This window comes from Cryptomeria japonica, chromosome 1 (assembly GCF_030272615.1).
Source record: "Cryptomeria japonica chromosome 1, Sugi_1.0, whole genome shotgun sequence".
Taxonomy (NCBI): Eukaryota; Viridiplantae; Streptophyta; class Pinopsida; order Cupressales; family Cupressaceae; genus Cryptomeria; species Cryptomeria japonica.
Genome location: NC_081405.1, coordinates 220,818,440 through 220,830,571, shown reverse-complemented (window position 1 = coordinate 220,830,571; position 12,132 = coordinate 220,818,440). Strand labels below are relative to the sequence as shown.

The window sequence follows — 12,132 nt, the reverse complement described above, 5'->3', positions numbered from 1 at the left end:
TTAATAGATTGGAGGGGGCCAAAATGGAGGGCCAAGATTGATTGGGAATGAAGGGCTAGGGTTGAAAGAAGGTGGAGGAAGATTGAGAGGACAAAGTGGGAGATCCAAGAGATTTACCATAAAGGCATTCCTTGTCACCACACTCCTCAAGTACATGGAAAAGAGTTCCCCAAGTACATTGGAAAGAGAAATAGGAATATAAAATTCCTTGAGGGAGGACAAAGGAATTAAAAATTCCAAAATAGAAAATTGTGTGGGAAGAATAAAGGGATAAAATTTAATTCCTTGAGAAGAGGAGGCATGAGAATGTGCAAGGAATTGACATTCCTTGGAAGAGGCAAAGTAGGTGCATTTAAGGTTTGGAAGGTGAGAGGGACAAGCCATTTATGGCAAGGAGTTGACCCATTCCTAATCAAGGTGATTAGAAATGTGCAAGTGATTACGAGGGCAAGTTAGGTGACTTAATGAGAGATTAGAATGCAAGTGGGAAAGTTAGGAGAATGTGACATGAGGAGAGAGAATGAGTTGAGGAATATAAAATTGGAGGAAATGATAAGTGTGATTAGGATAGAATTAATTAGGCTATATGATAGGATTAGGGAGGGTGATTTGTAGGAACCACATGATTAGCTAGGTTAATTGAAATTAACTAACTAATAGAGGTTTAGAAGAAATAATGGGGATTAAATGATTTTAAATGAATCGGAAATAATTAATTTTGATAAATTAATTATAAAGGTTATAATGATAAAATTAATTAAATAAGATTTAATTAATTTTAAGAGGAAGAGGACTTAGCACAATTAATTAAATTAATTATGTGGAAAGGCTTAAATTAATTAAATATTAATTTAATTAATTTTAGACGTCTACACTAACTATCATAAGCATAAAATTTATTGCATTATACTCTAAATGGACTGCTAAATACTAGCAGCATACAGTCCTTAGGCATTAGAACCATTTACATATATATATAAGATTGATTTGGAATACTTCTATTTTGCATTCAAACTACAGCCATGTCGAATTTGGCATTATTGTTGCTAATTTAGTATTTGTACACCAACCCTTATTTGGGTCGAATTGAGACTTAGAAGGGAAATAATGTCTTCTTTTCCACAATATTATTTCAATGCATTGTGTTCTAAGAGATTGAAAGAGCCAAGTTGTCTACCAACCATGGACTATAATCAATTGATATGAACTGTAATACCAATTGGTAAACTTTATCAAGACCAGAAAGTAATCAGTTCTAGGTACATTGAATTTATTGAAAGATTGTTATTTATTTCAAAGTGGGGAAGATACTTGCATGTACGCATTTGTGTGCAAGGGATGCACCTACATGTACACATGTAATGTGCCAAAAGCAACCACTTACTAGTATAATTAAATAATGATTTTGCTTAATATGAATCATGTTGTGAAGGGTAACTCTTGAGCAGCCCTATGCATACTAGGGTATAGTCTCATTCCAAGAGGTTAGGAAGTAATCCTACCCTGTGGAGAGAATTGAGACTAGGACAACTTTAAATTGTAACTCATCCAGCTAGCAAGATAAAGCTTAACTATGTATTAAGAATTAAAAAGGAGCTGAAACCATTAAGTTGACTAAATGTGAAAATCACCTAATTGAGTCTTGTGCAACCTACCATAAGCAATAAACAAAATGTAGTGTTAGCATGTTGTAGTGGTTAAGCCCACCATGTCAAGTAAACTAGGAACTTGAGTGTTAGTGTAACAAGTTGAGTGGGGTTGTGAACATTGACTGCACGTTCAACGTGCTTTGCAATTATATAGAACCTTTGGCCAATGTGGCACAAGATTTTGCATGCACCTGTAAGTTCACTTGATCCAGATACACTATCTAGTTAGAGGGTCATACAAGTTAGGAGGTACCTATAATGCGTAATCAACTAGAGTTGTGTAGGTTCTAAACACCAAGCTCGGATTGCAATTAGAGCTAGTCTTGTATTTGCACCCTCGTGAAGGGTAGGGCCACATCCATAAGGAAGGTGTGCAGGGAACCGCTAGGTTTTTGGTTGGAGGTAAAGCACCTTGATGATGCTCTCCCTCATGCAAAATAAGCCAAGACTTGTAAAAGATACCAGATTGGAAAGAAAGCTTTTCTAAACTCTAACCCTTCCTATTTAATTTTTGCAAAATGTTTATGTTAGAGAAAAAGAACAAGTTAACTTCTTTTCTTTATGTAACTCATTTAGTTGATGCATATGATTACTTCTTAACTCTCGTTCAGAATAGATTAAAATGTTTCAAAAAATTTGTCCAAGTAATAGATAGAATTTTTTTTATGCATATTGTATAGTTTTCCTTAGAATTTCTTTCAGATTAAGTTAGCATGTTACAAATTTCAAGAGAATGATGTCATTTTGCACTAAATTCCATGAACTCGTGATTATTACATTGTAGATAATACCCATACCTATCAAGCGACGTTTTCCCTTGAATCATGCTTGAGATCACACGAACATGTCCCTAGATGTACCAAAGTGGCATGGAAGATTTTTTCCTACAATCTACAAATGTCCTCTACATTGATGGCACCATCAAATTCTGGTATGCAGGCCAAGAAAAAGCCCGCAAAATTTGCCAAAATAACTACCTAGAGATGTCATGAGGACCATCAAAGCTTGAAACCCTAAACACCGCATTATTGGTCACATGGGTGCCTTGATCTTTTTTTATTGCCAAGAATACATGTGAATCCACACCCCTAAGATGAATAGTTGTTTTTGGGCAGAAAAACTCTTTTGGAGTAGTTCCAACATCCAATTGAGACAATAATGGTGATCTGAGTCGTGCAAACAAGCAGGTGGAAACAAACAATGCAATACACGAGGGAGTATAGAAATTTGGGGGTCAAAGGTACCTCATGACACTTCCACTTGTTGGGAATTGGAGTTTTGGTGTACTATAGGAAAGGTACTCAAGCAAGAGGAAGGCCTAAAATCCAACAAAGCAACAAGAAAAATCATAGTTCAGGAGTGTGGCATATGAGGTACCCAATTAAGAATATACCTATGTTGGACACCATGGATCACTGAGAGGGGGGTGAATCAGTGATTTAAACACTTTCCTGCATTAGGGATATACCGGTAGCATATAAAACAAACAATGGGTGGACCGGTTACTCAAACAATACAAACTAAGTGTGAAGGAAGAATAGTTACTGGATCAATAATGCTCACACATAAAAAATTCATCACATAACACCAGTTATACGAAGAAAACCCAATGTGGGAAAAACCTCAATGAGAATAGCTATTGGAGATCTTCTGCTCCAATCCAGCCTCACAATGAAACTGATCTAATTACAACCCAAGGGGCACCAACCCATGATTTATGAGCACCAACTCAAAGGAGCTACAACCCCTGCACTAAGCACCAACTTAGTGATCAAATTGATAGATTTCAAAGACAATGATAAATCCTTGTTACAAATAAAGTTTTGTAACTCTTATGTACTATGTTCTACCGGTTTCAACTTTACCGGTCACTTTCACAATCACTTTTGCTACTTTGCCTCTCTATTGGATCTCACACTCTTCTTAATCTTTCCTACTTCTGCTGAATCACACTTAACTTCTGCAACATATCCACCGGTTCTAACTCTGCAGGTATTCCTTCCCTCTACATTCTTCACACACTCTACCGGTATGAACACGTCTACCGGTTTCCTTCCTATGCTCCAGTATCACCTACACACATAGTCACTCAGAATTTTCTTTCCAATTATTTAGACTGCACACTGATCACCCTTCTTCGCACTCATCCATCACCAATCAAAGTCTCAAGTTGGCATATTTAAACTTGAGCCTTCCCGCCAAAAACCAATTCAAACTTAGGGCGGTTAGGGTTTCTTCTTAGCGACCAAATCTGTCTTCAATTTGATCCAATCTTCCTTGGATCGATCACTTGCATTGAGGAAATAAATTTGTACGCGTTTTTCATTTGTCCAATGCATATATGCTAAAAATAGCAAACCTAACCCTGCTCTTCTGCTTTGATTTTTGTCGATCACATTTAAGATCTAGTTGTTTCTTGTTCGAGGTCATCCTATAATCTGGTTCCATGCTTCAATCATGACGCCAACAACTCTCTAATCTTCTTCGATCGTTCATTCTTCATCGAGTCGCAAAACTTATGATTTTCAATTCGCAAATCAAGGGGGGCTTCATTAAATGCTTACCTGTCCCTGCAACTACCTTGCCTCAACGATGCAAACACACCGACATCTCCCTTCTTGCAACCTGGCATCCACATGACAGACACGTCGACATACGACCCACTCACCGACATAGGGTCGGTTCATACTCGTTCATCCGGCAAATCCTTCTACCGATACATACCCTTACCGATATGTCCAACACACTGAACATTTGCTCTTACCAGCAACACAACACATCGGCAACGCACCTTATCCTCTGGTATACTACTTCATTGTGATCTTGTTAACATTTTGCCTCTTCATCACAAACTGGCAACTAGCCTTGATACATACCAGTTTCATGCCTTACCGGTATTTACTTAACATGCCAACATACTATACCAGTTGGCATCAATCTTTAATGCCACCAAACTCCTACTCACCGGTTGACATCAATGGCAACTTAATGCCAACAAACTAAGCTTGTGATCTTGATTGGATAATGGAGTGTAAAGTGTCTTGGCCAAGGTTTGAGAGTATAGCATACTAGGTATCCAAATAAAAAGATATCCAAAGTTGTGATCCATAATGAAGTGATATAGTGTAACATGTTGGGGATGGAGGTTTGGGCATACTTCATAACAAGTACCCAAATAAGAAAAAGGCTACAACTCCAACTCTGGTAAGATACTTAGTGCAAAAAGTCAAGAAGTCAAGGTTTTAAAGATCAAGGATTCATGACAAGGGGAAATCCTAATACTCTGACAAGAATAAGGGAAAAGTAGAGTTGGGTGGAAAAGCATACCAAAAAGGGAAACCCCAAACTCCACCAACTTGCACGGACCTTGTAAATTGAACATACCTCACCAAATAAAAAAAATTTAACCCTATAGGAACATGGGGGATGAAAGGGGAGCACACATGCAAACATGGACTAGAAGAGACACTGGAACTAGGAAATAGGCCTTTGGTCCACAAACATAAATCAATTGAAAATGGGACATCACACTCTATAAATAGTAATCAATATTAATTCAAATATAAAAAAGAAAACATAGAAAGGATAGAATGATTAATACAAATGAACCTGTAATCGGTAAGTCCCAAGCAAAGGCAAATTTTAGTTGCCCCAATGGATTCTTCTGTTGGAGATGATGTCGCATAGCCTCCATACTGAAAATATTAAGAAAATTCAATCAAAAAATGAGATCCATAAATGATGTTATGTATAACAAAAAAACTATAGATAATACAACTGGAACTTTGTATACATGGAAAAAAAAAGTGTTACACGTGTGGAGCTTCCAATTTTCCAACAATAGTTTTAACTTTTAAATTAAAAAATTGTTGAAGTGCAGAATTTACTGAAGCTAATTTACAAAGGCATATTTTCAATATGAATCGGAAGTGTTGATTATCAAGAGATATTGCTCAAGATGAAGGAACTTCTTTGTGATGATCTACAAAAAGCAGGTTGAGTTGGCGGCTGGTCACATTCAAGACAATCAAATCATGACAAGTCAAGATGTCCAACTACATTGAACCTAACTCATCAAAGGAGGAGCAAGTGGCATGTGGAGCTATATCAAATATTATTCAATGTACCTAACCTCATTTTTCATTGGTCTACATTTAAAGTTGGACATGTGTCCTAAATTATGTAATTTTCTCATTGGTCGAATTAGTTATAACTAACCCTAAATAGGATTTTATCTTGTAATCTCAGCCATTGATTCCCCATCAATTTGGGCCATTGAATTGTAATTGGGATGTTTATATAAGGCATTACCCTCTCATTTGTAAAGGTTAATAGTCGATCATTAGGTGTTAAGAGTAGAGTAGGAGGAAAAGAGATTGTAGCCAAGGCTTGATGGAATAAACATACAATTTTCATTGAAGATATGGTCGATATGGTGTGTTATTTCAACATGTTGCATGGTTTCTATTTTCTCAAGTTTAGATTTCTTGATTTGTTGAATGGAAGATCTTATTGTTGATTCATGGTGAAGCCTAATGTTCATACCATTTGGAATTTGTTGATTGCAAATTTGTAATGTCCCTACTATTTAGAGATCATTAACCTGTAAAACAGATGGTTAGAACACCACAAACATATATATACATATGTAAGTAATCGAAATTTACAACCTAACTTCAATGCTCAATTAACATAATCATAATTTTTATCTAATAAAAAGGATACGAATGCCATACGAATGTATGTCCTTAGGCAGCTATGAGGCTCGCCTTCTTGGAACCCCTTGGTTCCAAGCCGTCCAGGAAATCGAAGATGAATTCGAATCCTATCTTGGGTGTAACCTCTTACACCCAAGCCCTCCAAGGAAGACCCTTGCCTTTCCTTGCCTTGGATGATGCCTTCATCGTCCAAGTCCTCAAAAGGGATCGGCCTGACCCTTGAGTCCTGTCTTGAGTATAACATCTTATACCCAAGCCAGCCAAGGGAGACCCTTGCCTTTCCTTGCCCTGGACGATGCCTTCATCATCCAAGTCCTCAAAGGGGATTGACTCGATCCTTCCCTTCTTGGTTAAGTTTGACCCAACCAAGCCTTGTATTTACATAACATTTTTGTTCATAAATATTCCTTTATGTTAACATGAACTCTTAATGCATTATATAATTAACTTATAGATATATATATCAACATTACTTTTCATCTTCCATATTTGCAATATGTTTCTTAAGATACCTTGTATTCCTAAGTCCCTCTTGATATGCACTCATGTGTATATTATTTACAAGATTACCTTTTTCCTATTTATATCTAGTGAATGCTACACCCTATAATGTGTATACATTCTTACTAGACAATTATGAACATGACTTATCAATGGACTTACCCATTTCCCATTGTTCATTAATTAATACTAATTAATATTATTGAGCCTTCACCCTTAATCCTACTTATTAATATTAATAATAAGGAAACCCTTCATATATTTCACCTTAATTAATATAGGACAGGGTTCTTACCCCTTACCCATTGTTCATTAATTAATACCCATTCATATTAATTAGCCTTACCCTTAATCCTAACTATTAATATTAATTAAAAAAAACCATCATGTATTATACCTTTATTTAATTTTGGACAGAGTTCTTACCTGGCTGTCCGCTGACCTCCCTTCCTTTCTTTCCCTGCAGTCACTCCCTTCCTTTTTCCCGTAGTCTGCTGCCTTTCCTCCTTGTTTGACCGCAGCCTTCCTTTATAGTTGGTGAGGGGTTGTGTCCCCACGGGCACCCTTCCGCATGAAGGGGTGAGGAGGTAACCGTAGCCTAGGCTGCGGTTACCTACGCACCACTTCATGCGGAGGTACCCAGCCCGTTCGGGATACCAGTTCCCCACCCCCCTTTTTAAATATATTACTATATAAAATTTTAATTGTATTTGATATAATATTTCCTTTTAACTATTAATTGCATAATATATTATTTAAAATATTAATTGTATTTCATATATTATTTCTTTTTAATAATTTAAATATTAATTACATTTCAAAAGAATATAATTTCCTCTCTTTTTTTATTTTAATATATACATTTCTTTTAAATATATTCGATATTACATATCAAGAATATATTTAAATGCTTTCCTATTTAATAACTTTCCCTTTATTAAATAAATTAAATATATTTCTTTTAGATTACTTATTTCAATTTATTTCCTTACAATATCCTTAACCCTGCAAGTGATTTTACATCTTGCGATACCGTAGGGGTTATCACAAAATTGCAGTGCATCGTTACACTAAACTTGACAAGTATATTTGGGTCTACTCTACACAACAAATGAAAGATCCCCAGCCAGATTATACAGAATTTTTTCTGATTTTTATGCTGCTGATTGAAGGTTTTAAGATCGCTTTCTGAGGTTTTTGCTTGGGTTTTGATATCAATAGATTGTATAGGGTTTATCATGAACAATGCCAATGAACCAATACTTTGAACTCAAAAATGCAGGAAAATAATTGACTGATAATTAAATTCAGAATTCTGATTTTGGAACAGCAATAAAATAATTTTCAGATTTAAGAAATCTATTTCACCAAAGCCACAACTTGCATACCAGGAGTCCAACGCCTAGCCAAGAGAGGGTTTTATTGAAGAATATGAAAATAGCACAATCTATGAGCTCCCAACTACAGAAGGTGACTACAAATAGTTTCATTTGCTCCTACAACAATTAAGAAAAACAAATACTGAAAATCTACTAAGTCCCGCGCCTGGCTCCCAGGAAGGGTTATTCAATTTACTGATAAAAACAACAATCTGGACTAAAATCAACCCTTGAAGCCTGCTGAAATCATCAACTCTCTATAAGAAGATGCCAACAATAAAGATCATACAAGTTTCAACCCTAATCTGAGCTAGTACGGCCAACATTTGCAACCCGGAGCCTGCTGAATGGTACAGCCAACAATGGGAAAGGTACGGCTGGCTTAAGGTTGCTCTGGAATGCTGATATATGGTGATAAAAATCTCTGATCTGCAATTATGTTCTGATATCTCACTACTGTAACCAAATCTGAGTGCAAAACAGCCTGTAATGAAGTCCAATGATGCACAGATGAAGACCTTGTGTAGGTCTTCCCCAATAGTGAATTGGGTTTCTGTCCAATTCACAATTTCTTCAAGGGTTTTCGTCCTCAAAGAACCTGATTTTCTGTTGAAACCTGCTCCAGCTGCAAATTCCAAAAATGCTCATGTAAAAATGAATGATGAATAAGCAAATGGCTGCCCCCCATGTTACTTTATTCTCTCAAAACCTTAATTCGATTTTAGGGTTTCCTTTCCATTATTTTCACTCTTTAATGTCTTAATTTGATTTTTAATCAAATTATTTCCTCCTCTAAGAGCTATGATCCACTCCAAGGGTCTTTTATTCATGACATTAGCGGCCCCCTTTTTAAAACAATATTAAGCTACTAGGGGTGAGTGCCAAGGGGGGGTACTTTATTAATTTTTCTAATGCTTTATTATATTTAATTAAACAGAAGGTATTAATTAAACATAAGGTGACCCCCATCATACTTCGATTTGACATTCTGGAATTGACATTTGGCAATCTCACTCAAAACTGAAGCTGCCACCAGTATCGGGGCAATGTCTGGCTGTAGCAGTGCAACTAGCAGTCTCCTCCTAAGAAATAGGGATTCTCCTAAAAAATAGGAAACTATCTCAAATCAATGATAAACACTCCTAAGCCACTCTGCTATGCTCCTCGGCCCTCCGAATGACCAAACAGTCAACTGGAAGTCCACTCCTAAAAAATAGAAACCCTCCTAAAAATAGGAAACTGCCCCAGAACTCCCAAAATGCCTCAAATACTTCTCAAAAGGTCACCAAACCCGCAAATGGGCTCCCTATCCACCACTTTAGCCCACGAGAACCCTAATTATGGGCTAACCCATGCTGACAATTGGAATGTCTAAGGAAGTGTAAATGTATTCAAATCTATGTTGAAATATGTAGCTAGAATCAGATTCTAGTTTAAGTTATTTATGTAATCTTGGGTGGCAGCATGTAATTTATGTAACTTGTAAAGCATTTAGGTCTGACCCTAAATGTGTGAACCCCTTGTGCAATTATGTAACTTGTAATTAGAGTCGACCTATATGTAACTTGTAAATTAGAGCCGACCTATATGTAACTTATAATTAAAGGTCTGATCCTATTCTTGGCACCAAAACTACAAGGCCGACTATGATCTATTGGAGGAATTAATTCATATATATACAAGATAATTTGTGATCATTCTAATATCAATACAATCAGCGAATTTCCTATCTCTGCAATCAGCAAATCACCGAGGGTTCCTAAATCTGTCTAAAGGTTAGCGAACTTGTATTCCAAGCTGAGCGAACATCCTTCAGTGCTGCTGAATGAAGATTACAAAGGATATATATAAATAAAGTCTATCATTATTCATCGATGAGATAGATGATTGAATGAGAGACTTCATTTATCTCTCATTCAATCATTTATCTTAACGAAGCTATCATGTTTCAATACTCCCTCTTAGCTAGGGAAGATAAATGAATGACAACATATTTAGTATATAGCATCACATTTCTCATGATGACCATAATCTCATAATCTCGTAATACAAAGAATTACATCACCTAAGCACGTGACATGAAGTATCACCTAACACGTGATATGAGGAATCATATCACCTAAGCACGTGACATAGATATCACCTAACACGTGATATCAGTATCGCATAGCACGCGATACCAAGGATATAAATACAAGAGCATAATTTGATTCTCATTATATCCAAGTTGTGGTATGTGCACTGACATCTCATAATGTCTTACCACCACATATCATGGCACATCCATGATATACAAGACATCATCACACATGACATCCTGTTTGACCATTATAAGATCGTCACCTTATAATGTCTCATACAAGTGTCCATTATCTAGGAGATCGTCACCTCCTAGAAATGTACACAGGGGGTGGAGCCCATAAAAGTCATAACACGACAAAGAAGTTTACACATTAAATATATATAAGTACAGATTACAAAGCAAATTACAATTCAATCATACCAAGACCTTTCCTGAAGTGCTCAACTTTCGCCCTAGAAAGTGGTTTGGTAAGTATGTCTGCTATCTGATCTCCTGTACTAATATATTCCAATTGTATCACATTCCTGTCCACCATGTCTCATACATAATGATAAGGAATCTCTATATGTTTGGATCTATCATGAAATAAAGGATTCACTGAGAGTTTTATACAACTCTGATTGTCACAATGAATAAGAGTAGGTTTCATTGGTTCACCGAATAATCCCACAAGCAACTTCCTGAGCCATACTGCCTCTTGAGCAGCCATGGAAGCTCCGATGTATTCGGCCTCAGTGGAACTCTGTGCTACTGACGATTGTTTTCAGCTAATCCAAGATATCATAGCTGAACCCAAACTGAAGCAGCATCCTGAGGTGCTTTTTCTGTCAGTCACTTCCAGCCCAATCTGAATCTGTGAATCAATGAAGATCTAAATTAACTTTCTCATACTTGAGACCAAGATTGAGAGTACCTTGAAGGTATCTCATGATGTGTTTTACTGCTACCAGGTGTATCTCCTTCGGTTGACACATAAATTGACTCAAAGCATTTACTGCATAACAGATATTTGGCCTCGTATTTACCAGGTACATCAAGGATCCAATCATCTGCCTATAGAGAGTAGGATCTATTGGTTGTGAATCTGCTGCTGCTTCCTTAAGTTTATGAAGGTTTGTTTCCATAGGAGATGTCATAGGTCTGCAGTTTAACATCCCATTTTGTTCAATATGTCCAAGGTATATTTACCCTGATTTAGTACAATGCTATCAATATTATGCCAGACTTCCAATCCAAGGAAATAATGAAGAAGACCCAAGTCCTTCATATCAAATTCTTTAGCAAGGTCTTTCTTACATTGATCTATGAAATGATCTTCTCCTGTGATTAATAAATCATCAACATATAAGATCAATATTAACATATCACCTTTGTTTTGCTTAAAATAGAGATTTGGGTCCGCATTGTTTTTGTTTAGAAGCCTAATCCTGTGAGATAACTGTCAATTCTCTCATACCAGGCCCTGGGAGCCTGTTTAAGTCCATATAGGGCTTTCTTGAGTTTGCACACATGAGACTCTACATTATGTATCTCAAATCCTTCAGGTTGCTCTAGGTAGACCTCTTCCTCAATTTTTCCATCCAGGAATGTTGTCTTTACATCCATCTGATGTACTTTCCATCTTTTTGCTGCTGCAATGGCTAAGACTGCTCTGACTGAGCTATATCTGGCAACAGGTGCAAAGGTTTCCTCATAATCAATCTCTTCCTTTTGTGAGAACCCTCTGGCTACAAATCTGGCTTTGTCTTTTTCAATGCTATCGTCTGCAACATGCTTGATTTTGAAGAGCCATTTGGATGAAA

General features: G+C 36.6%; 1 protein-coding gene across 2 annotated transcripts in view; it reads right to left on the bottom strand.

Annotated features, from left to right (window-relative positions):
* Positions 1-12,132, bottom strand: part of LOC131042900 (nudix hydrolase 9) — a 183,950-nt gene that overhangs the window by 110,003 nt on the left and 61,815 nt on the right. For both annotated transcript variants that reach the window (XM_057976229.2, XM_057976228.2), the window contains one exon: positions 5,259-5,344. In XM_057976229.2, coding sequence (XP_057832212.1) covers positions 5,259-5,344 — 86 coding nt within the window. The remainder of the gene's footprint in view (positions 1-5,258; positions 5,345-12,132) is intronic.